A 27,088-nucleotide genomic window follows, 5' to 3' on the forward strand; every position below is an offset into this window, starting at 1 on the left:
AAGCCACCCCTACTTTCAGAGGTAATAAACATGTTCTCAGGAGGAGAGACCAGCAGATCTGGCGGGACGATTGACCAAGCAGGCTGCAGGAGCCTGCTCTGCCGATCTCCCTCATGAGGCCTACTTTAATTCTATCCCAGTCTTGTGTCTTTTTATTTACCTTTTCCAGCTCAATTAAAGAACCCGGCGTGATTCAATTCGATCACAACAATTTGGGGGCGTCGTCCGGGATTGAGATCAGGAGAGAGGTAATTATGAAAAAAAAACAGCTGGTTGCGAAAAAGGCGAGGACACGGCCCGCGCGGCAAATTCAGGGTAAGCAGACCGTTTATCTGCATTGGATATACTCAAATCAAGACCGTGTCCAAAGTCTTAAGTAAACACCCAGCTGCTGAATTTAAGAACTTCTAAATTTAAGGAATGATAACGGCTGAATTTAATAACTGCTAAATTTAAGGAATGATAACGGCTGAATTTAATAACTGCTAAATTTAAGGAATGACAACTGCTAAATTTAATGAAGAAAGGACAAAGCTGGAATAGAAATAAAGAGGAAATATATAGAAATTAAGAGGAATACGGTATTTATTAAGGGTTAGAGGCCCCAAAATTGTCATGGTTTTAGGCCATTTGGCATTTTTGAAAGTCTCGGGCATGGCTGCCCCACCGTAGTACCGACGGGCACTACGGATTTGCTTGGTTAGAGTCCAGGGATTTGAGACCCCCCGAATTCTAAGAGCTGCCAAAGAAACTTTGAAAAGAAAAGTTGATGGTATGCATGGAGGATGGAATAGGATTTTGGAAACTGTAGAGAGGTTTAAAATGCCCGAGAAACTTTAAATGTTGAGGGTATTTGGCTTTGTGAAGATATTATAAGACCTAAGTTGACATGAGCCTGAAAAATAGAAATATAGATGGTAAGATTGTGAATTATATGTAAAAAATTCACCAGAAACTGCTGGCCTGGCTATGAGAAAGGAGGGGCTGCGCTTGTGGGTGAAGCGCCTGCATTTGCATGTGTGCTGGTGTGTGTATGTGTGTATGTGTGTGTGACAGAGACAGAGACTGCGTGTGTATGTGTGTGAGAGAGAGGGAGAGAGAGATGTGAGAGATAATGTGTGTGTGTGCCTTTGTGTATTGTATGTTCATGGAACTTTGTAGATATATTCTGTCATTTTAAGAGAAAGAAAAGTATGATTTAATTGACTTCGTGGTTGGCTTTGGAATCGAAATTGGTTAAAGGCAGAAAAGGTAAAAGAGAGATTTTGGAAGTTGCAGGTTCAGATGCCATGGTCGTTAAAGTCCTCAGTCAGATCATGATCTGCTTTGAGCGATAGCAGATTTTATGGTGCTTGGAGATGCAGAGAAGCAGAGATGCAGCGTTTCTCCGATGGAAAGAGGAGGGGCTGTTTGGGTCTTTCGGCAGCACAGATAACCAGTAATGCTTTAAAAAAGCTAGAGATTATGTTGATAATAATCTTATTTAGGGGTTGAATAGGTGACAAATTTTAGAATATATTTGGATATTATAAGATAAAATGTTAAGAAGTAAAAGGTTTAAATTCATATGAGCCTCTCTCTGTTGACTTGGTTAAAATAATATGAACAATGAGCTTCTTTAAATGATACATTCTGTGTCTATAAAGGAGACTTTTTATCTGTTAAAAATACATGAGCTTCAGCTTCTCTGTTGACATTTTTTAAGATAACATTAACAATGAGCTTCCTTAAATGATGCATTCTGTGTCTAATAAAGAAGACTTTTTTATTTGATAAAGCATATATGAGCTTCGAGAGAGGACTTTTTGGGAGTTTGTTTGTTTAGGTTAAGAATGTTTGTCTGTGTACTGATTTTGGAATCTGTGATAGTAGGGACATTGTAATTTCTGTCTGTAATTTGTATAGTTGAGGTTACTGTCATTTTTGGGAAGTAGAAGTGCTTTTGCAATTTTTATTTTATTTAGGAAAAGGACCAGATTGAAATGATAAATTACAAATATGCGTTAGAGGTTTTACAATGTTATTTAGGACTTTTCTATGGTTATTAATATTAGGACAGTCAGTGGATAATTTACTTTTACATTTTTGAACAGGGTTTGTCACTTTCTGTTTACTGTAACTGTTGCTGAGAGAGGAAAAATATATAAAGATTATTTTCTTTTTACAAACATTGGTTAGTTCTCTATTAGCGAACCAAGGATTTTTTAAATAAATTCGGATTAATTTGAACAAGAAAAAAAAAAAGGGGAACTTTGGAGTGCCAGGCGCAGGGTCGTGGCTGAGGTCAAGCCAAGAGATACTGTTAGTAAATCAGCATTAAACACACACAAATTTTATGAACCACCTTGAGCACCCAAACCCACATGCCATTCCACACACGAAGGATGGGTGGACAAAAGGGGAAGGCCCGGGGGTTTGGCGAGAGGGTTGCCATAGAGACCCAGGAGAGACACGCCCCACAAAGAGACACCAAGGGACTCGCTGCTTTGGAGAAAAAACAGACTTTACCATTCACACGCCCCCTCAGGATGAGGGTGGGGCGCAAACCCTGAGACATTTTTTCCTCGTGTCACACAAGCTCCCTGTGACCTGATGGGGACAGACCAACTGATCATGTTGGGGGTGATGATTCAGTGTGGTCCCGATGGTTTGACGCTGACCTTTCTGGACGTGGGCCACGGACTGACCCGTACGAACTACAGACTGGACGATTTTTTCTAGGGCCGCAGAATGCCCCCTACTTGAAGGAGACTGACGAATAACGATTTGGTCAGAAAGCTCACTTCTCCGAACTGCAAAGTTTGGTATCTGCTTACTCCAAACAGGTCGGAGACGGACGGACAGACACGGACCTCACAGACAGAATGGGTTCCCCTGTGAGTCATCAAGAGACAGTGGTCGGAGCCAAGGTGGACAGGACCCAGAACGAACCTCCCACGTCATCCGACTCCACAGGAAAGGTGACACGTGGTGTCAACGATCGCAGTGGGCAACACCGGACCCCCCCATGAAGATAAGGACCCCAGATCCGGCTGGATCATCAGCGTTTATAAAAGACCTTAGCTCCCAAGAAATGGGGCAGAATAATCCCCTGAGCCGGTCCACCGGGTGTTCAGAATAGTCTACCTCTGACCCTGAAGAGGAACAATAAAGAAGAAAGAAGATACATAGGGTGATCTCTGATTAGAGATCAAAAGGGGGAATATTATGATTATAAAGAATAATTTAAAATGAATGTGATGTGAATGTGATGAACTAGTGTGTGTATTCTGAGTTGTCTCTGGAGAATTCTGTACCAGGCACGAGATAAGGGGGGCCCCAAGCCACCCCTACTTTCAGAGGTAATAAACATGTTCTCAGGAGGAGAGACCAGCAGATCTGGCGGGACGATTGACCAAGCAGGCTGCAGGAGCCTGCTCTGCCGATCTCCCTCATGAGGCCTACTTTAATTCTATCCCAGTCTTGTGTCTTTTTATTTGCCTTTTCCAGCTCAATTAAAGAACCCGGCGTGATTCAATTCGATCACAACAGTTCCGGACTGGCTGTGAGAAAACCCCAGCTTTCCTCAAATAACTCTGATTTGTGAGAAAACCATAGCTCCTAGCAGAAAAACAAAGACATCGTGAGAGCGACAGAACCCAGCAGATTCTGACATACTTAATTTTATTCAGATATTCCTTAAAATGTGTTAGTAACGGCAGTTCGAAAACAAAAATGAGATTTTTTTGAAGAAAACGTTTTTTTTACATTGCAGTCAATGGAGACAGAGGCAGGAATTTGCGTGGCTGTTAGCCCCGCCGTTTAAATTTTGTTCATACCACGCCTGTCAAAGTCACATTTTATGAATCCCAACACCTATGTCTACATTTTGACCAAAAATTATTTGTTCAGCTTTTACGGTTCGGCCTTGAGCTTGAGTTACAAATAAAAAACATGGTCATTTTTTGACTGTTCGCTCACTCTAAACAATTAGAACTTCACTCTAGATTTGACAAAAAAGTGATTTCCAGTCCTCGCTTGAGCACTCATATCTTGAAAAGTGTACATTTTAGGAAAAAACAGCTTCAGGTTTGGAGAGAGAAGAGAAGTTTTCCTTCGTTTTGAAGTTTGAATGACAGTTCTACGTGCAAGTATGAGAAAGATACGTGACTCAGAAAAAAGGTGAATTTTGTCTTTTTTCTCCCATCCGCTTTGAATGGCGCCATAGAAATACATGGGGAAATGAGTTCCCCATTAGTTTGGAAATTTGGAAATGTTTTTGCACTTTGTGCAAAAACTATTTGTGCAATCGCTCTGAAAATCCACAGGACTGTAGCTAAATTCAGGGCCTACAACTTTCTAAATCAGTTCAGAATTGTTCGAGTAACGGTGTGCGAGTGGTGATGCCCCAAATTTCTCCCAATGCATTCCGGATGGCGCTAAAAGCGCACATTTGTGCACGTTGCGCAAAAACGTGCACGCCAATCGCTAATAAAAGTCATAGCACACGATTCACGCTTAATACGCACGTTTCTACGTTTTTACTTTTTGCGTTTTCTCAAAGCTGTAGGAGGAGTAGCGAACCGAAATCTGTCCGGAAAATGAATAATAATAAACCCGCAGGATAACATTAGTGCCTCTGGCTTCGCCAGAGGCATTCCTCCTCCTTGCTATTGCATAGCTTTGGAGGAGGAGTGCCTCTTGCTGCAGCCGTGGCACTAAATACATATTGTACTGTGCGCATGTTTAAATTGTGTTCTTTGTTGAATTTTATGCTCCTTTATATAGGCTACCACTTTGTTTTCAAACATCCGTAGGATGATCATTCCCAAACGTATAATACCAGTACGTAACATTTTGATCTGACGTGTTTCTGGTTTCTGCTAAGTGCTGTCCCATTCTTATTTATACCATTTGGAGTCCTCACACCCTCGCACACTTGATCACGTGACGCTGACGTCACTGAAAGTCTGTGAGGGCTCAGGGCTTGAGGGTTTAGGGTGGAGTTTGGGATTGGGGGCTATTTATACCATTTGGAGCCCTCACACCCTCTCACACTTGATCACGTGACGCTGACGTCACTGAAAATATGTGAGGTTTCAGGGTTTGAGGGTTTAGGGTGGAGATTGGGATTCAGCATGCTATTTGGCGGGCTGGTATTACGGTCTAAGGGGTCCTTCTCTGAACAACCACACTTGGTTCCTATGCTCCACGTAACATTACAACACAGTGACAGAAAACTATAACAGATGAAAAGCTGCTGCTATTCATTTATGCTGTTGAGAATTCTGCACTCAAGGTTAAGTCAAATGTATTTTAATTTTCTTATTGATTGTGAGTTTGACTGGTTGTCATTCAACTTTTGAACCTAGTAGGTAAACTACCTCCTTTTGAAGTGAAATGTATTTATTTTTGTTATTGCACTATGCTGCACTTTTTGTTTTAGTTTACGATTTCATGTTTTACATTTTGTGGCACCAGTTTGTGGCATCAGCATAAGCTTTGTTTTGATCCAATGATGCAGTCAGTGAAAAAAAAATATATAACCATGTTGGAGAGAATGGACAATACATTTTTTTACTTAATTTACTTTACTTTTTTTTACTTTACTTTTTTACTTAATTCATTGCCAAAAAAAGTGATCGGATCGGGAAAAATTGGGATCGGCAGAAACTCAAACTCAAGTGATCGGGAGCTAAAAAATTCTGATCGGGACGACCCTAATAACAATTAAATATATAAGTTATACAAAAGCCAAAAAGACAGATCGTATAATAGTAAAGTGATAATTGCAATATATAATTGACTCAGAATGCTATAGTTATATAATAGTAGTATAATGTAATGTGATAAATGTTTTCTGTACCCCACAATATCTGTTATGAAAATATTGCACAAGGTTATCACAGTGTTGCACTATTTGGATGAAATCTGCTTTGTTTAGGTCGTCACGTCCCGGTCCTCCACCCCTGGCTCCGATCCCTCATCAGTGCTGGCTCCGGGACTCTCCTGTGTTTCCATGGAGATGCTCTCTGACCCTGACCTCTTCCTCATCTTCATCATCAGCACCAGCAGCAGGATGACGACAACCAGCAGAACGACGGGAGCGGAGATGACGTGGACTCTGAATGAGTGGAAAGACTCCACCCTCCAGCTCACGTCCAGCCGGTTGTCCAGACTCAGGTGAGACGCTGCACAGGTGTACTTGTGCTTCCTCTGCAGCTCCTCTTCATCCACCATCAGCGTCTTCCTCAGCTGGTAGAGACCGTTGCCGTTGGGCAGCACCGAGCCAACGGTCATTTGGTCCTCGTCCACGGGTTCACCGTCCCGCAGCAGCGTCAGGTTGATGTGGCGAGGGTAGAAGTCTGTGGCCAGACAGGTGATCTGGGCCCCGCCCCCCCCCGGCTGTGATAGGAGGCGTAGTCGAGGTCGAACACGACGCATCACCAGGTGCTTGTTGCTCTCCAGCAGGCGTCGCAGAATCTGGACGCAGAAGGGCAGGTAGACCTCTGAGAAGAACATCTGCATCTGACTCTGCTTCAAGTGTCCAACTGGAAATCCCAACCGTCACCACCGCCGTACAGGAAGTGAGTCGTGTTGTAAAGGATGCTGTCGGCATCATGACCATTTGCTCCATCCCTGAACGTGATGAAATCATGCTGACCGTCTTCTTGGACCTCACAAGCCACCATCCTCTGTTGAACGTAGACGCCTGGAGAGGTCAGGTTCAGCTGTTTTTTGACTATGCCCAACCTCCTCTTCATCTCCATTATACTCTGCAGCACCACACCCAAGGCTACCTGTCCCAGGTCAAGCTCCTCCCCTCTCTCACCTCCAGCACCAACCTTCATCACTCTGTTGGTCTCTGAGTCATAGTACCCCACCTGGATGTCATCCAGCATCAGAACCCCGGAGAACTCTGGGAACTGGGTTGGTCCTGAAATGTAGGTGGCCAACATCCACATCGAGTGCTTTCCAAAGCCTAAAACATTCAGAGAATTATGGGTAAGACACAGCATGAAGATCAACGTGATCATCAGATCAATTCAATTCAATTCAACTCAATTCATTAAAATTTTATTTATATAGCATCTATTACAACAAAAGTTATCTCTAGGATCTTTCCAGAGACAGAGAACATGACCCCCATCATTATAACATAAACATAGACAATAGCAGGTAAAAAACTCCCCCAGTGGGAGAAAAACCTTAAGCTAAACAGTGGCAAGAAAAACTCCCCTTTAGGAGGGAAGAAACCTTGCACTTCCACTAACAGAACTGGTAAGGTAGGGGGCCGGTACACTACCACTAACAGAACTGGTACCAGCAGGGGGCCGGTACACTAACACTAACAGAACTGGTACCAGCAGGGGGGGCCATACACTACCACTAACAAAACTGGTACCAGCAGGGGGCCGGTACACTACCACTAACAGAACTGGCACCAGTAGGGGGCCGGTACACTACCACTAACAGAACTGGCTTCTCTGATTTCCAGTTCGAGAGTTTTAGACCAAGCGTGAGGCTTTCAAATGAATTATAATCGCATTTAGGTTTACATTTTGTTTGAAGACTAGAGTTATAAATTGGTACGACTCCTCTGTCTCAGCCCGTGCTTTGAGGAATATGATGATTTAAGTAACCGGCGGAGTCGATTCATTTAAACTAACATACTCTTCAGGCCCAGACTGGCCATAGGGAGAACTAGGAGTATTCCCGATCCCCCGGTCTAGGATTGGCCTGCTGGCCTGCCGCCTGCCTCCCTCCATCTCTCTTCCTTTTTTACAGACTGCTGGTGCGCCGGCTATCTGACTTTTTTTCCAAATTAGAGAGTCAGGCCAGCCCAATCAGAGGCCACTCAGGTCAGGAGCATGTGAGGAGGGCAAGATGATTGGTTTGTTTCGATTAACACCCGCCCCAACAGTCTGTATCAACCAAACAGACAGCGTGTGTGTGTGTGTGTGTGTGTGTGTGTGTGTGTGTGTGTGTGTGTGTGTGTGTGTGTGTGTGTGGCGAGGGGACCCGGAGAGGAGACGAGTCCAGACGAGGCACATAATGTAATATTGTAATATAATAATGTAATATTAAGATTTATTCTCATAAGATTACGACTTTATTCTTGTAATATTACGACTTTATTCTCGCAACATTATGACTTTATTCTCGTAATTTTACAACTTTATTCTCATATTATTATGACTTTATTCTGGTAATTTCCCATGTTTTTTTGTCTTAGTTTGGCCTTAATACTCTGTCGTACATGACTGACTCCTGGCCTGAAAAAGTTTCCCAGTTCGGCCCTGATATTCTTCCTCCTGCAGCTGTTTCTGTTAAACAGAAAATATCACTCCTGCTCTCTGTAATTAGATCGTTCACTAATAGAGACTTGGAGCTTAATGATCGTTTATTTAGTAATCAGCATCTAATTTTCTGATCAGAAGCTGAAGAAAGCCAGGTGTGTTGTGAATAATCCTCCTTTGGTTTTCTAAAAAAAAAAAAAAGTAAAGAAATAAAGAAAAACAGCTGTTTTCAGCAGTATTTGTTACCTGAACTCGTAACCAGGTGGAGGAGCAGAGACCCCGACATCAGCTGGAGAACAAACTTTATATTTATAATACTGCTGGTAAAAACCCGATTGTCTGTTTCTGAGTTTTTAGTTTCTCTTTTAGAGGTGAAAGATCTGATAAGAAAAAAGATTTCCTGCCAGAGCACAGTGTCCCCGCCCTGAAGCCTCAGCGCAACACAAGCTTCACAAAAGCCGGAAACATGAGTTTCCTGAGAGGAGGACAGGCGTCTGAAAGTTTAACAACTAAAACATTGAAGTCAGATCAAGTTTATAAATGTCGCTTTTGCTGTTATAATTTGTTGTGTTTATGTGAAGAGTAAAAGTGGAAACGTTGTTCGTTTATCAAAACTAACTTTCAACACGGTAAAGCCTGAATTATGGTTCTGCGTTAAACCAACGCAGAGCTCTACGCCGTAGGGCGCGCGTCGCCGCGTACCCTGCGCGTAGAGCTCTGTGTTGGTGTAACGCAGAACCATAAATCAGCCTTATTTTAGCCATCATGGAGAACTTTAATGTTTTATAATATTTTTAATTAACCTGATCGGACTAAATACCTTTTCTAAATGTCTAATATTGTAGAATAATGCTGGGAGTTCAGGGTTCATTAGTTTTAATTAAACAGACTAATGTAAAACTTTTATTAGTAATATTAAACGAACAAAGAAAATTAAATGTAGAAATCTTTGTTTAAATTTGTTAAATACAGATGATGAATATTAGTTTAACAAGTTTACTCAGAAAGAAAAACCTAAAACTTTGACCAGTTCATGTTCTGTCTGTTTTGATGAATAAATCTTTATCCTGTTATGAGACAGAAACGTTCCGATTTTAATGCGTCTTCAAAATAAATATTATGTTTTTCTGCGTTGTACCATAACTTATTCTAAAGGAACCCATCTAAGTATAAAACCCCACACTTTCAGTTGATGATGAATGTAACTGCGTCACGTATCGCGTCACTTCCTGGTGTTTGCGGTCTGCTGCCGTCGTACGGCGTTTGCAGGCTCTGATCTCTCCCGACTTTTTTGTCTAAAACTTACATTGTTTTCTGGTAAAAAAGCACTATATCTGGTACATTACTGTCTTTATTTCAACACTCGCTCATTTTCTCTTCCGTAACTTTCACTGTCACCAATCACCGATACATTTTCTGTCCGTTAGCCTCCGTTAGCATCTTAGCATGGCCTCTCCGTCTCCCACCGTTTCTCCTCTTTGCTGCTCAGTGTGTGAAATGTTTAGCTATTCCTCTGCCTCCTTTAGTGAAGATGGTAAGTGCTTAAAGTGTAGTTTATTTGCAGGACTGGAGGTGAGGCTCAGTCAGTTAGAGGTCTGGTTCGGCCAACTAAACCATAGTCCGATAGACTCGTCAGCTAGCCAGGATAAGTTAGCGGCGGACCGGCCTGTAGCAGCAGCTGCTAGCCGCTCCCCTGCAGCTCCCGAGGAGCCGGCCAGTCAGGGCCGGTGGTTGACGGTTCGGAGGAAGCGTAGTCCTAAAGGGCTGACGGAAAGCCACCCCCCGCTTCATGTGTCTAACCGTTTTTCCCCACTCAGCGACACACCCGTTGAGAAGCCGACCCTGGTGATTGGCGACTCCATAGTCCGGCATGTGAAGCCGACTCCAGAGACCATAGTTAGGTGTATCCCGGGGGCCAGAGTGGGCGACATTGAAGCAAATTTGAAGCTACTGGCAAAGAGTAATCGTAAATTTGGTAAAGTTATCATTAATGTTGGAGCTAATGACTCCCGTCTTCGCCAGTCGGAAGTCACTAAAATGAATATTGTCTCGGTGTGTAACTACGCCAAAAGTATGTCGGACTCCGACATACTTTACATACATACATACATACATACTCACTGAGAAGTGTGGGGAAAGTAGTTTTTCATGTCCACGGAAATTACCGTGTATGGTTACTCGCCCTATAAAAGGGTTAAACAGATTTATAAGAGGGTAGGGTGATTTAATATCTTACCTTAAAATGAACTTGCATAATTAATCCATCAGTGGCTACAGCCTCGTTAATATCTTCTGCTGCTGGGGCAACATTGGACCCATCACTTGCCTTCTTTCTTTTTTTTTTTTAAGTTGCGTGGTTGTCTGCTTCCTTTTCATTTTTGTGACGTGAAGTATGTGGATCTTTTTTTGTCGCCGGTTACCATGTATCAGGGCTCCATTGATGATGGCTTTTTATTTTCTTCATGCACGCGCTTAAAGCCTGAATTATGGTTCTGTGCCAAATCAACTTCTCCGTCACTCCATTTCTCCGCGGTGCAGTGACCCCCGTGACCGCTAATTCGCAATCTTTTCCTGAATGGTTTATCCGACTTTTCCGGTCACAGTGAATCAAAGAGATAAGGACAACTATTGTGCAAAAAAAAAAAAAAATCACACACACACGAAGAAAAGAGCGCTGAAAGTTCACGACCGTAAACCGGAAATGCATTGCTACCAAGCGAACCAATCACAGCCCTCTCCGTCTGCGTGTGGTCTGCGTCGCCTCGACGCGTAGTTACAATTTTTGGGAGGTGCACGTCACTGACGGCGTCAGTGACGGCGTCAGTGACGGCGTCGACGCGTACCCAGGGCCGGTTCTAGAAAATGATGACTAGGGGTGCATTTCAGATCAGAGGGGGTGCACATGCCTGGCATGTTATTCAACACTAAATTATGCATTTTCCCATAATTTCAAGTGGAATAATAATAGCAAAACAAGAATATTTGAAGTGTATTTCAAGTGCATTTTTGCAGCAATGTCGCTGCAGAACAAACAAAATGCCACAATTAGTTTGGGCTACCTCACCCATCAGACAATCTAGCAACAGAAAATAAAACATAGCAACAAAAAAAATTTAAACATAAATATACAAGACTGTCTGAGAAAATTAGAATATTGTGATAAAGTCCTTTATTTTCTGTAATGCAAAAATGTCATACATTCTGGATTCATTACAAATCAACTGAAATATTGCAAGCCTTTTATTATTTTAATATTGCTGATCATGGCTTACAGCTTAAGAAAACTCAAATATCTTATCTCAAAAAATTTGAATATTCTGGGAATCTTAATCTTAAACTGTAAACCATAATCAGCAATATTAAAATAATAAAAGGCTTGCAATATTTTAGTTGATTTGTAATGAATCCAGAATGTATGACATTTTTGTTTTTTTAATTGCATTACAGAAAAATAAAGGACTTTATCACAATATTCTAATTTTCTGAGACAGTCCTGTAAACGTGCTTGCGTCGTTGTGCTTGAACCACTTCCGAAATAAATATCCATCGTTACTTTGTGTTAACGGAGCAGCAGACAACAGCACTGGCTGATTTATGGTTCTGCGTTGCACCAACGCAGAGCTTACGGCGTAGGATACGCGGTGACGCGAACGTATGGTGCGCGTCGCCGCATATCCTACGCCGTAGGCTAGCCGTCGATTTAACGCGGAACCATAAATCAGGCTGACGCGCGCGCATTTGTCAGTTTTCTTTTCGTCTTTTCAACTGAGCAAACACATAAACTGAGGGTGCAATGCATGCTTTTGCACCCTCGTAGACCCGGGCCTGCGCGTACCACACGCCGTATGCACGGCGTCGTTTTGACGCAGAACCATAAGAGCCTAACTCAAGGTGAACATACTCAGAGTTGATTGAACTAACTCGTATCCGCTGTTCTGGAACCAAATACTGCCCTAAAAATCAAGCCACAAATTTTAGGGCCCTTGTAATCTTCCCAGGTTCCTGTCCCAATACACCCACTACCCCTACTTTTCAGCACCACCCCTAAATTTTGCTTGCTACGTCACTGCGTGGTTTACGTTCGGGTACGTAAGCGACTGCGTAGTTACGTTTGCACAAACGTCACATCATATCAGGAAGCCCAGAACTAAAAGCTGTTTTAATTTCAGCTGTAGCGCTGTTAATATGACACTTTATTAGCTGTCCCATTCCTAAAATCGTTAAGTGCGCGAGGGCTCCCGGCAGACATTTTGAGCCCTTACTGCTCCCTTCCCGCATCTCCGCAGACTTTTGGAAAGGGAATTACTCACCTGCAAGTATAAATACATATCCCACTGGTGATTTAAATTCAGAAACTGTTGTCCTGTGAGGATTATTCAACGGCCCTATTATTTCCTTTACAAACCGGGAGCTAAAATGTTGTTTTCTTCATCATTTTTTTATTCATAATTTGAGGTTCAATTTCATTTGTTTTCATTTTATATTAGACAAATCCTCAGTTGACCTGCTGGTGTTGAATAAACAAGACTTGCTTTTCTTTAATCTGAGTACAGTGTTTGAATTAAGATTCCATTTGTTAACAGAAATGCATACATGTAAATACTAGCAAGATAGTTTTAGATCCAACACAAACAGTAATTAGTTATTCATTTATTTATGACCACAAAATTTAAACAATTTCAGCAAGTTGAACAAAAACGTTGCAGTAAATAGTAATAATATAACTGTAATATTTAGCTCAGGTTACCATCAATTTATACGCTCTCTTACAAAAATGAAATGACATCATGCTGAAAAATGGAAAGTAATATTAATTGGTCATAACACAGCTGGAATATTTAACTCAGGATACCATCAGTTTACACGCTCTTACAAAAATGAAATTACTCGGTGATTGATCCTGGCATACTGGATGCGCTGGTATGGGTAGATTGAAAGAAAGACAATGTTAACAAGGAACTAGACAATTTCCTCGCAGAAATTTCGAGAGTGCCACGTGGGCTGCTGCACATTTGTGTACATTATTGCATTTTGCAAGCAATAAAGGTGAAGGACTCACATATCGGCCAATCAGAAGAAGGGCGGGGCTAATTTGCACCAATGAAGGTCAAGGACTCAATACAGAGTCCAATGACACCACCCATGACTCTCTATGTCAAACCATTCAAAAGATATTGGACTATAACATATCGGCCAATCAGAAGAAGGGGCGGGGCTAATTTGCACCAATGAACGTCAAGGACACGAAACCGAGTCCAATGACACCACCCATGACTCTCTATGTCAAACCATTCAAAAGATATTGGACTATAACATATCGGCCAATCAGAAGAAGGGGCGGGGCTAATTTGCATAAATGAAGGTCAAGGACTCAATACCGAGTCCAATGACACCACCCATGACTCTCTATGTCAAACCATTCAAAAGATATTGGACTATAACGTATCGGCCAATCAGAAGAAGGGGCGGGGCTAATTTGTATATATAATATACAAATGTAAATATTTATATGTATAATAATAATAATATACATATATATCCCATGAACCTGTTCCCAGCAGGACTGGGGATCATCTAAGGTCAAAAGGTCAGGGTTCAGATTTCTCCATTTTCCAGGTTATAGTATATGAAGTCTGTACTGACTGGGTCATGTGACCAGTTCTAGGTCAGTCTAATCAGTCAACAGCTGAGCTCTTGTTGCTAGGGGCAACAACAACCTCGAAATGAGGAAGGTTCTATTATGATTATAAAGAATAATTTAAAATGAAACTGAACATATATAAACTGCATATGTTGATTAACTAATGTGCCTATATACTTTAAAACTAATGTCAATGTGATGAACTAGTGTGTGTATTCTGAGTTGTCTCTGGAGAATTCTGTACCAGGCACGAGATAAGGGGGGCCCCAAGCCACCCCTACTTTCAGAGGTAATAAACATGTTCTCAGGAGGAGAGACCAGCAGATCTGGCGGGACGATTGACCAAGCAGGCTGCAGGAGCCTGCTCTGCCGATCTCCCTCATGAGGCCTACTTTAATTCTATCCCAGTCTTGTGTCTTTTTATTTACCTTTTCCAGCTCAATTAAAGAACCCGGCGTGATTCAATTCGATCACAACAATTTGGGGGCGTCGTCCGGGATTGAGATCAGGAGAGAGGTAATTATGAAAAAAAAACAACTGGTTGCGAAAAAGGCGAGGACACGGCCCGCGCGGCAAATTCAGGGTAAGCAGACCGTTTATCTGCATTGGATATACTCAAATCAAGACCGTGTCCAAAGTCTTAAGTAAACACCCAGCTGCTGAATTTAAGAACTTCTAAATTTAAGGAATGATAACGGCTTAATTTAATAACTGCTAAATTTAAGGAATGATAACGGCTGAATTTAATAACTGCTAAATTTAAGGAATGACAACTGCTAAATTTAATGAAGAAAGGACAAAGCTGGAATAGAAATAAAGAGGAAATATATAGAAATTAAGAGGAATACGGTATTTATTAAGGGTTAGAGGCCCCAAAATTGTCATGGTTTTAGGCCATTTGGCATTTTTGAAAGTCTCGGGCATGGCTGCCCCACCGTAGTACCGACGGGCACTACGGATTTGCTTGGTTAGAGTCCAGGGATTTGAGACCCCCCGAATTCTAAGAGCTGCCAAAGAAACTTTGAAAAGAAAAGTTGATGGTATGCATGGAGGATGGAATAGGATTTTGGAAACTGTAGAGAGGTTTAAAATGCCCGAGAAACTTTAAATGTTGAGGGTATTTGGCTTTGTGAAGATATTATAAGACCTAAGTTGACATGAGCCTGAAAAATAGAAATATAGATGGTAAGATTGTGAATTATATGTAAAAAATTCACCAGAAACTGCTGGCCTGGCTATGAGAAAGGAGGGGCTGCGCTTGTGTGTGAAGCGCCTGCATTTACGTGTGTGCTGGTGTGTGTATGTGTGTATGTGTGTGTGACAGAGACAGAGACTGCGTGTGTATGTGTGTGAGAGAGAGGGAGAGAGAGATGTGAGAGATAATGTGTGTGTGTGCCTTTGTGTATTGTATGTTCATGGAACTTTGTAGATATATTCTGTCATTTTAAGAGAAAGAAAAGTATGATTTAATTGACTTCGTGGTTGGCTTTGGAATCGAAATTGGTTAAAGGCAGAAAAGGTAAAAGAGAGATTTTGGAAGTTGCAGGTTCAGATGCCATGGTCGTTAAAGTCCTCAGTCAGATCATGATCTGCTTTGAGCGATAGCAGATTTTATGGTGCTTGGAGATGCAGAGAAGCAGAGATGCAGCGTTTCTCCGATGGAAAGAGGAGGGGCTGTTTGGGTCTTTCGGCAGCACAGATAACCAGTAATGCTTTAAAAAAGCTAGAGATTATGTTGATAATAATCTTATTTAGGGGTTGAATAGGTGACAAATTTTAGAATATATTTGGATATTATAAGATAAAATGTTAAGAAGTAAAAGGTTTAAATTCATATGAGCCTCTCTCTGTTGACTTGGTTAAAATAATATGAACAATGAGCTTCTTTAAATGATACATTCTGTGTCTATAAAGGAGACTTTTTATCTGTTAAAAATACATGAGCTTCAGCTTCTCTGTTGACATTTTTTAAGATAACATTAACAATGAGCTTCCTTAAATGATGCATTCTGTGTCTAATAAAGAAGACTTTTTTATTTGATAAAGCATATATGAGCTTCGAGAGAGGACTTTTTGGGAGTTTGTTTGTTTAGGTTAAGAATGTTTGTCTGTGTACTGATTTTGGAATCTGTGATAGTAGGGACATTGTAATTTCTGTCTGTAATTTGTATAGTTGAGGTTACTGTCATTTTTGGGAAGTAGAAGTGCTTTTGCAATTTTTATTTTATTTAGGAAAAGGACCAGATTGAAATGATAAATTACAAATATGCGTTAGAGGTTTTACAATGTTATTTAGGACTTTTCTATGGTTATTAATATTAGGACAGTCAGTGGATAATTTACTTTTACATTTTTGAACAGGGTTTGTCACTTTCTGTTTACTGTAACTGTTGCTGAGAGAGGAAAAATATATAAAGATTATTTTCTTTTTACAAACATTGGTTAGTTCTCTATTAGCGAACCAAGGATTTTTTAAATAAATTCGGATTAATTTGAACAAGAAAAAAAAAAAGGGGAACTTTGGAGTGCCAGGCGCAGGGTCGTGGCTGAGGTCAAGCCAAGAGATACTGTTAGTAAATCAGCATTAAACACACACAAATTTTATGAACCACCTTGAGCACCCAAACCCACATGCCATTCCACACACGAAGGATGGGTGGACAAAAGGGGAAGGCCCGGGGGTTTGGCGAGAGGGTTGCCATAGAGACCCAGGAGAGACACGCCCCACAAAGAGACACCAAGGGACTCGCTGCTTTGGAGAAAAAACAGACTTTACCATTCACACGCCCCCTCAGGATGAGGGTGGGGCGCAAACCCTGAGACATTTTTTCCTCGTGTCACACAAGCTCCCTGTGACCTGATGGGGACAGACCAACTGATCATGTTGGGGGTGATGATTCAGTGTGGTCCCGATGGTTTGATGCTGACCTTTCTGGACGTGGGCCACGGACTGACCCGTACGAACTACAGACTGGACGATTTTTTCTAGGGCCGCAGAATGCCCCCTACTTGAAGGAGACTGACGAATAACGATTTGGTCAGAAAGCTCACTTCTCCGAACTGCAAAGTTTGGTATCTGCTTACTCCAAACAGGTCGGAGACGGACGGACAGACACGGACCTCACAGACAGAATGGATTCCCCTGTGAGTCATCAAGAGACAGTGGTCGGAGCCAAGGTGGACAGGACCCAGAACGGACCTCCCACGTCATCCGACTCCACAGGAAAGGTAGATAAGGACCCCAGATCCGGCTGGATCATCAGCGTTTATAAAAGACCTTAGCTCCCAAGAAATGGGGCAGAATAATCCCCTGAGCCGGTCCACCGGGTGTTCAGAATAGTCTACCTCTGACCCTGAAGAGGAACAATAAAGAAGAAAGAAGATACATAGGGTGATCTCTGATTAGAGATCAAAAGGGGGAATATTATGATTATAAAGAATAATTTAAAATGAAACTGAACATATATAAACTGCATATGTTGATTAACTAATGTGCCTATATACTTTAAAACTAATGTCAATGTGATGAACTAGTGTGTGTATTCTGAGTTGTCTCTGGAGAATTCTGTACCAGGCACGAGATAAGGGGGGCCCCAAGCCACCCCTACTTTCAGAGGTAATAAACATGTTCTCAGGAGGAGAGACCAGCAGATCTGGCGGGACGATTGACCAAGCAGGCTGCAGGAGCCTGCTCTGCCGATCTCCCTCATGAGGCCTACTTTAATTCTATCCCAGTCTTGTGTCTTTTTATTTACCTTTTCCAGCTCAATTAAAGAACCCGGCGTGATTCAATTCGATCACAACAGTTCCGGACTGGCTGTGAGAAAACCCCAGCTTTCCTCAAATAACTCTGATTTGTGAGAAAACCATAGCTCCTAGCAGAAAAACAAAGACATCGTGAGAGCGACAGAACCCAGCAGATTCTGACATACTTAATTTTATTCAGATATTCCTTAAAATGTGTTAGTAACGGCAGTTCGAAAACAAAAATGAGATTTTTTTGAAGAAAACGTTTTTTTACATTGCAGTCAATGGAGACAGAGGCAGGAATTTGCGTGGCTGTTAGCCCCGCCGTTTAAATTTTGTTCATACCACGCCTGTCAAAGTCACATTTTATGAATCCCAACACCTATGTCTACATTTTGACCAAAAATTATTTGTCCAGCTTTTACGGTTCGGCCTTGAGCTTGAGTTACAAATAAAAAACATGGTCATTTTTTGACTGTTCGCTCACTCTAAACAATTAGAACTTCACTCTAGATTTGACAAAAAAGTGATTTCCAGTCCTCGCTTGAGCACTCATATCTTGAAAAGTGTACATTTTAGGAAAAAACAGCTTCAGGTTTGGAGAGAGAAGAGAAGTTTTCCTTCGTTTTGAAGTTTGAATGACAGTTCTACGTGCAAGTATGAAAAAGATACGTGACTCAGAAAAAAGGTGAATTTTGTCTTTTTTCTCCCATCCGCTTTGAATGGCGCCATAGAAATACATGGGGAAATGAGTTCCCCATTAGTTTGGAAATTTGGAAATGTTTTTGCACTTTGTGCAAAAACTATTTGTGCAATCGCTCTGAAAATCCACAGGACTGTAGTCCCCCCCCTCTGGTCATCCCGCTGCTGGTCATCCCGCTGCTGCTTCCACATGACTGTTGTGTGCTGCTGACGCCCCCCCCCCCCTCTGGTCATCCCGCTGCTGCTTCCACATGACTGTTGTGTGCTGCTGACGCCCCCCCCCCCCCCACCTCTGGTCATCCCGCTGCTGCTTCCACCTGCCTGCTGTGTGCTGTCGACGTCCCTGACTCCCCCAGTCTGGCCTTCGGCAGGAGGGTCCCCCCTTATGAGCCTGGTCCTGCTCAAGGTTTCTTCCCTCCTAAAGGGGAGTTTTTCCTTGCCACTGTTTGGCTTAAGGCTTTTCTCCCACTAAGGGAGTTTTTACCTGCCATTGTTTATATAATAATTGCTCGGGGGTTTATGTTTATGTTTATGTTTATGTTTATGTTCATGTTCTGGATCTCTGGAAAGCGTCTAGAGACAACATCTGTTGTATTAGACGCTATATAAATAAAATTGAATTGAATTGAATTGAATTGAATTAAATTCAGGGCCTACAACTTTCTAAATCGGTTCAGAATTGTTCGAGTAACGGTGTGCGAGTGGTGATGCCCCAAATTTCTCCCAATGCATTCCGGATGGCGCTAAAAGCGCACATTTGTGCACGTTGCGCAAAAACGTGCACGCCAATCGCTAATAAAAGTCATAGCACACGATTCACGCTTAATACGCACGTTTCTACGTTTTTACTTTTTGCGTTTTCTCAAAGCTGTAGGAGGAGTAGCGAACCGAAATCTGTCCGGAAAATGAATAATAATAAACCCGCAGGATAACATTAGTGCCTCTGGCTTCGCCAGAGGCATTCCTCCTCCTTGCTATTGCATAGCTTTGGAGGAGGAGTGCCTCTTGCTGCAGCCGTGGCACTAAATACATATTGTACTGTGCGCATGTTTAAATTGTGTTCTTTGTTGAATTTTATGCTCCTTTATATAGGCTACCACTTTGTTTTCAAACATCCGTAGGATGATCATTCCCAAACGTATAATACCAGTACGTAACATTTTGATCTGACGTGTTTCTGGTTTCTGCTAAGTGCTGTCCCATTCTTATTTATACCATTTGGAGTCCTCACACCCTCGCACACTTGATCACGTGACGCTGATGTCACTGAAAGTCTGTGAGGGCTCAGGGCTTGAGGGTTTAGGGTGGAGTTTGGGATTGGGGGCTATTTATACCATTTGGAGCCCTCACACCCTCTCACACTTGATCACGTGACGCTGACGTCACTGAAAATATGTGAGGTTTCAGGGTTTGAGGGTTTAGGGTGGAGATTGGGATTCAGCATGCTATTTGGCGGGCTGGTATTACGGTCTAAGGGGTCCTTCTCTGAACAACCACACTTGGTTCCTATGCTCCACGTAACATTACAACACAGTGACAGAAAACTATAACAGATGAAAAGCTGCTGCTATTCATTTATGCTGTTGAGAATTCTGCACTCAAGGTTAAGCCAAATGTATTTTAATTTTCTTATTGATTGTGAGTTTGACTGGTTGTCATTCAACTTTTGAACCTAGTAGGTAAACTACCTCCTTTTGAAGTGAAATGTATTTATTTTTGTTATTGCACTATGCTGCACTTTTTGTTTTAGTTTACGATTTCATGTTTCTACATTTTGTGGCACCAGTTTGTGGCATCAGCATAAGCTTTGTTTTGATCCAATGATGCAGTCAGTGAAAAAAAAAAATATAACCATGTTGGAGAGAATGGACAATACATTTTTTTACTTAATTTACTTTACTTTTTTTTACTTTACTTTTTTACTTAATTCATTGCCAAAAAAAGTGATCGGATCGGGAAAAATCGGGATCGGCAGAAACTCAAACTCAAGTGATCGGGAGCTAAAAAATTCTGATCGGGACGACCCTAATAACAATTAAATATATAAGTTATACAAAAGCCAAAAAGACAGATCGTATAATAGTAAAGTGATAATTGCAATATATAATTGACTCAGAATGCTATAGTTATATAATAGTAGTATAATGTAATGTGATAAATGTTTTCTGTACCCCACAAGATCTGTTCTGAAAATATTGCACAAGGTTATCGCAGTGTTGCACTATTTGGATGAAATCTGCTTCGTTTAGGTCGACTGAGCCAACGGTCATTTCCTCCTCGTCCACGGGTTCACCGTCCCGCAGCAGCGTCAGGTTGATGTGGCGAGGGTAGAAGTCTGTGGCCAGACAGATGATCTGGGCCCCGCCCCCCCCTGGCTGTGATAGGAGGCGTAGTCGAGGTCGAACACGACGCGTCACCAGGTGCTTGTTGCTTTCCAGCATGTATTGCATACTCCGGGCACATAAGGGCTGGTAGATGTTTGAGAAACGCATCTGCTCGTACATCTGCACCATGGTGTCCCACTGGAAATCCCAACCGTCACCACCGCTGTAGAGGAAGTGAGTCGTGTTGTAAAGGATGCTGTCGGCATCATGACCATTTGCTCCATCCCTGACCATGATGAGTATATGCTGACCGTCTTCCTGGACCTCACAAATATACATCCTCTGGTGAACGTAGACGCCTGGAGAGGTCAGGTTCAGCTGTTTTCTGACTATGTCCAACCTCCTCCTCATACTCATCATCTGGATCTGCAGCACATACAAAGCTAACTGTCCCAGGTCAAGCTCCGCCCCTTTCTCACCTCCAGCACCAACCTTTATCAGTCCGTGTATGTTTGCGTCTAAGTACCCCACCTGGATGTCATCCAGCATCAGAACCATGGAGAACTCTGGGAACTGGGTTGGTCCTGAGATGTAGGTGAACAACACCGACAACGAGTGCCCGAAGCCTAAAAAATACAGAGAATTATGGGTAAGACACAACATGAAGATTGAAGTGATCGTCAGATCAGAAGCTGCAGGGAAGTCCGGTGTGTTCTGATTAGTCCCGATCGTCTGTTTCTGTGTCTGTGTCTTTACTGCTTGTTTTTTAGAAGGAAGAAGGGCAGATTAAAGGGTTTTAACCAATCAGGATGAAGGAGAACATGGAGGCGTTTGCAGTCAGACAGGTTATACTCCTACCTGAACTCACAGCATGAGGAAACAAAGTCCATCCCGTCAGTCAGGTTTGTTCCTGCAGGTCAAGCGTTCAGGGGAATTCCTGAGGCTCATTCAGGCAGCTGGTTGAATTATTATTATTATTATTATCCATCCATCCATTATCTATACCCGCTTTATCCTTGGCAGGTCCTTGGCCTATCCCAGCTCATTTCAGGTGAGAGGCAGGGGTTACACCCTGGACAGGTCACCAGTCCATCGCAGGGCCACATAGATACACACAAACCATGCACACTCACACTCACACTTATGGGCAATTTACAATCACCAATTAACCTAGCATGCATGTTTTTGGACTGTGGGAGGAAGCCAGAGTACCCGGAGAAAACCCACGCAAGCACGGGGAGAACATGCAAACTCCACACAGAAACACCCTGCTGGGCCTGGGAGTCGAACCACGGACCTTCTTGCTGTGAGGCAACAGTGCTAACCACTAAGCCACCGTGCTGCCCTGGTTGAATTATCATCAAGTATATATCTATTAACCTTCTTTTTACGTGTTTGTGTTATTTTCCCAGATCCGGCTGGCCTGTATAGGCACATGTTTGGGGCGCCGTGGCCCCCAGGGGGCGCTACAAAAATCAGAAAAAATCACCTTGAATATAATCATAATAAAACTACTTGGGACGGCAGTAGCTCAGGTGGTAGAGCGGGTCGTCCAATGATGGGGGTGGTCGGAGGGGGCGTTAGGCGCGATATGGCAGCCACGCTTCCGTCAGTCTGCCCCAGGGCAGCTGTGGCTACAATGTAGCTTACCACCACTGGTGAGAATGTGTATGAATGAATAATGATCTCTGTAAAAGCGCTCTGGGTGCCTAGAAGGGCGCTATATAAATCCAAGTCATTATTATTATTATCATTACTCATTATTAACATGGATTCAATTGTAAAGCAATCCTCAATAAATACTACTACAAATGATAACACCAGGTGAAGTAAAAGCATTTGACTGATACAACACTGTAGTGGACGCAGTATTAAAAAGCAACACAAGAGGTCTGTAAAAGTATTTTTTATACAAACAAGGCGTGTTTTTTGGGGGTTCAACCATCAATCAATCATACAATTCCAATGCCAACATGCAATCAATGTTGAATCAACGTATTATGTCCAGACCAGGATTAAACATGGATTCAACATGGATTCAATGTTTCTGCCTAATCATGTTTTTTTTTTCCCTTTAACACTCAGAGGTAGCAGCAATAACTGGCCAGAGGCCTATAAGCCAGTTTTCTCATCATTGTATGAATCTTTTTTTTGACATATATATGAGGGGTATCAGGTGCAGGTCTGAAATGAGAGAAACAGAGGAAAACACAACGGCCACACAAGCCTTTGGAATCTGCAAGAGAGAAAACAAACAAACAGAAACAGGAACAGGCAGAGACACAAACAGCGACCATTACAGGTCTCTAAAACTAAATCAAGACTAGGTTAATGCGATTATCCGTCCCCGAAACTGTGGGGTGAGTATGTAGGTGAGTGAGCAGGTGTGTATGTCTGTGTAACTGTGTGTGTGCAAAATGAAAACAAAGTTTTACTTGAACTGCAACTACAGTGGAGGAGGGAGGACACAACCACGCCACCCGAGAGACCAGAAGTCGACAAGGAGGAAACCGAAACCAGGCCACCAGCAGCCGCACGGAGGGCCAGAAGAGGGTGGGAGGAAACCCCCGGCCAGCAAGCCCCGTCCCAATCAGTCCACTCCCAGCAGGTAACAGAGGGAAGCCCCGGGCGTAGCCCCCATGACCACGGGAGGAGGCAGCCAGGAAACATACGGTGATGGACCAGGACCCAGCCGAGCACAAGCCACCCGGCATGGGCCGATCACGGGGCCAAGAGGTCCACACCCTCCAAGCCCACAAGCCCCACCCGGCAAGAGGCCAGCCTGCCTGGCGAGACGGGGCCACCCCGACCAGACGACGCCGGTGGGCCGGCACCCGCCCCAATGGAACCAGGAATCCCACAGCCAAAGGTGTGCCCAGCTGCAAGGGCAGCAGGGGGAAGCGGAGACGGGTACGGAGCGCAAGAACCCCCCAACTAGGAGCCACCCAGACACACCCAACAGCAAAGAGCCCCAAACCCAGGTAAGACAACAGACACTAATTCACACTAACACTTACATACTAACATACACTCACTGTGCCGGGTCGCAGGAGGAACGAGGCTCAAACAAGTGTTAAAATATAGCACACACAAAATTTTCAACGCAAAATTAATTGCTTAGTTAGTTAGTCTCCAAAGCTAATATGACAGCAACACATTAAGCACTAACTTCTCAGGTCAAAGTCTCAAAAACCCAGTTTAAAGAGCTCCACAGTCTCCTCACTGGACTCTTTAAAGAGTCAAACAGTCGGGATAACACTCAGTCATTAAATCTACTCAACATTCCATCCATAATCTCAGTCATCAAACAATTTAGAATTAAATAAATGAAACTGTCTCACCCAGAAATCCCCAGTTTCTTCAGGACACCGGCCCTGCACCCCCACGCCCAGAGCGGTACATCAGGTCCACATCCACGCGAGGTGATGTTGGCAGTAGTCTGCTGGTCTGCTGGACGATTTCCGCCAAAATGTTGGGGAAAAACCTATAAACGCTCTTTAATATGTTCAAACAAGGTGAATAACTGGAAACTAATTTACCAATAATAAGACTTGAGAGATGATCCAGATTTCAATCGATTTTATTTAAGCTATTGCAGGCGTCTCGATGCAGAATGATAATGAAAAACAGGAAACATAATGATTTTAAAGCATAAATGATGATTCATTCTTAAGATTCAGAAAAACAGAGCTAATCTTTTAGGGACAAATTATCAGTCTGTAGACTCTGTTCTCTGTACAAGGCTGCATTTGTTCTACACAGTAGTTTTGGTTAAATAAAGTGGCGAATGCTAAATTTTCCACCACTATATAATCAATTTTTTGGCGTCTCCGTTATGAGATTAATGTCACTTCTGCACTGGGGGCGGGGTTTATTTGGAGGAAATCTGCTTCAGTGGAGCCGTCACGTCCCGGTCCTCCACCCCTGGCTCCAATCCCTCATCAGTGCTGGCTCTGGGACTCTCCTGTGTTTCCATGGAGATGCCCTCTGACCCTGACCTCTTCCGCAGAAGCAGGTAGATGTTTTGGAAACGCATCTGCATGTACATCTGCTTCATGGTGTCCAACTGGAAATCCCAACCGTCACCACCGCCGTACAGGAAGTGGGTCCTGTTATACTGCACGCTGTCGGCATCATAACCATTTGCTCCATCCCTGAACGTGATGAAATCATGCTGATTGTCTTCTTGGACCTCACAAGCCCCCATCCTCTGTATAACGTAGACGCCTGGAGAGGTCAGGTTCAGCTGTTTTCTGACTATGCCCGACCTCCTGCTCATCTCCATCTTACTCTGTAGCATCACATCCAAGGCTACCTGTCCCAGGTCAAGCTCATCCCGTCTCTCACCTCCAGCACCAACCTTCATCACTCTGTTGGTCTCTGAGTCATAGTACCCCACCTGGATGCCATCCAGCAGCAGAACCCCGGAGAACTCTGGGAACTGGGTTGGTCCTGAAATGTAGGTGAACAACATCCACATCGAGTGCTTTCCAAAGCCTAAAACATTCAGAGAATTATGGGTAAGACACAGCATGAAGATCAACGTGATCATCAGATCAATTCAATTCAATTAAACTCAATTAATCAAAATGTTATTTATATAGCATCTATTACAACAAAAGTTATCTCTAGGATCTTTCCAGAGACCGAGAACATGACCCCCATCATTATTACATAAACATAAACCTTAAGCCAAACAGTGGCAAGAAAAACTCCCCTTTAGGAGGGAAGAAATCTGGACCAGGATCATAGGGTCAGTACACTACCACTAACAAATCTGGTACCCGCAGGATGCCGGTACACTACCACTAACAGAACTGGCTTCTCGGATTTCCAGTTCGGGAGTTTTAGACCAAGCGTGAGGCTTTCAAATGAATTATAATCGCATTTAGGTTTACATTGTGTTTGAAGACTAGAGTTATGAATTGGTACGACTCCTCTGTCTCGGCCCGTGCTTTGAGGAATATGATGATTTAAGTAACCGGAGTCGATTCATTTAAACTAACATACTCTTCAGGCCCAGACTGGCCGTAGGGAGAACTGGGTGTATTCCCAATCCCCCGGTCTAGGATTGGCCTGCTGGCCTGCCGCCTCGCTCTTTTTTCACAGGCTGGTGAGCCGGCTATCTGACTTTTTTCCAAGTCAGAGAGTCAGGCCAGCCCAATCAGAGGCCACTCAGGCCAGGAGCATGTGAGGAGGGCAAGATGATTGGTTTGTTTCGATTAACACCCGCCCCAGCAGTCTGTATCATCCAAACAAACAGTGTGTGTGTGTGTGTGTGTGTGTGTGTGTGTGTGTGTGTGTGTGTGTGTGTGTGTGTGTGTGTGTGTGTGTGTGTGTGTGTGTGTGTGTGTGTGTGTGTGTGTGTGTGTGTGTGTGGCGAGGGGACCCGGAGAGGAGACGAGTCCAGACAAGGCACATAATGTAATATTGTAATATAATAATATAATAATGTAATATTAAGACTTTATTCTCATAAGATTACGACTTTATACTCGTAATATTACGACTTTATTCTCGCAACATTATGACTTTATTCTCGTAATTTTACAACTTTATTCTCATATTATTATGACTTTATTCTGGTAATTTCCCATGTTTTTTTGTCTTAGTTTGGCCTTAATACTCTGTCGTACATGACTGACTCCTGGCCTGAAAAAGTTTCCCAGTTCGGCCCTGATATTCTTCCTCCTGCAGCTGTTTCTGTTAAACAGAAAATATCACTCCTGCTCTCTGTAATTAGATCGTTTACTAATAGAGACTTGGAGCTTAATGATCGTTTATTTAGTAATCAGCATCTAATTTTCTGATCAGAAGCTGAAGAAAGCCAGGTGTGTTGTGAATAATCCTCCTTTGGTTTTCTAAAAAAAAAAAAAAGTAAAGAAATAAAGAAAAACAGCTGTTTTCAGCAGTATTTGTTACCTGAACTCGTAACCAGGTGGAGGAGCAGAGACCCCGACATCAGCTGGAGAACAAACTTTATATTTATAATACTGCTGGTAAAAACCCGATTGTCTGTTTCTGAGTTTTTAGTTTCTCTTTTAGAGGTGAAAGATCTGATAAGAAAAAAGATTTCCTGCCAGAGCACAGTGTCCCCGCCCTGAACCCTCAGCGCACCACAAGCTTCACAAAAGCCGGAAACATGAGTTTCCTGAGAGGAGGACAGGCGTCTGAAAGTTTAACAACTAAAACATTGAAGTCAGATCAAGTTTATAAATGTCGCTTTTGCTGTTATAATTTGTTGTGTTTATGTGAAGAGTAAAAGTGGAAACGGTGTTCGTTTATCAAAACTAACTTTCAACACGGTAAAGCCTGAATTATGGTTCTGCGTTAAACCAACGCAGAGCTCTACGCCGTAGGGCGCGCGTCGCCGCGTACCCTGCGCGTAGAGCTCT

General features: G+C 42.8%; 1 protein-coding gene and 1 pseudogene across 1 annotated transcript; both read right to left on the bottom strand.

Annotated features, from left to right (window-relative positions):
* Positions 1-3,448: 3,448 nt before the first annotated feature.
* Positions 3,449-8,620, bottom strand: LOC133440503 (hereditary hemochromatosis protein homolog; annotated as a pseudogene).
* A 15,673-nt stretch (positions 8,621-24,293) lies between these two features.
* Positions 24,294-26,733, bottom strand: LOC133440512 (uncharacterized). Its single transcript, XM_061717784.1, has 2 exons — positions 26,616-26,733; positions 24,294-25,190 (listed from the first exon to the last, which is right to left on the bottom strand). Exons 1-2 carry the CDS (start codon positions 26,653-26,655, stop codon positions 24,565-24,567), a joined length of 666 nt encoding a protein of 221 aa, XP_061573768.1. The 5' UTR covers positions 26,656-26,733; the 3' UTR covers positions 24,294-24,564.
* Between the last annotated feature and the right edge of the window lie 355 nt (positions 26,734-27,088).

The sequence above is a fragment of the Cololabis saira genome, chromosome 3 (genome assembly GCF_033807715.1).
Source record: "Cololabis saira isolate AMF1-May2022 chromosome 3, fColSai1.1, whole genome shotgun sequence".
NCBI lineage: Eukaryota > Metazoa > Chordata > Actinopteri > Beloniformes > Belonidae > Cololabis > Cololabis saira.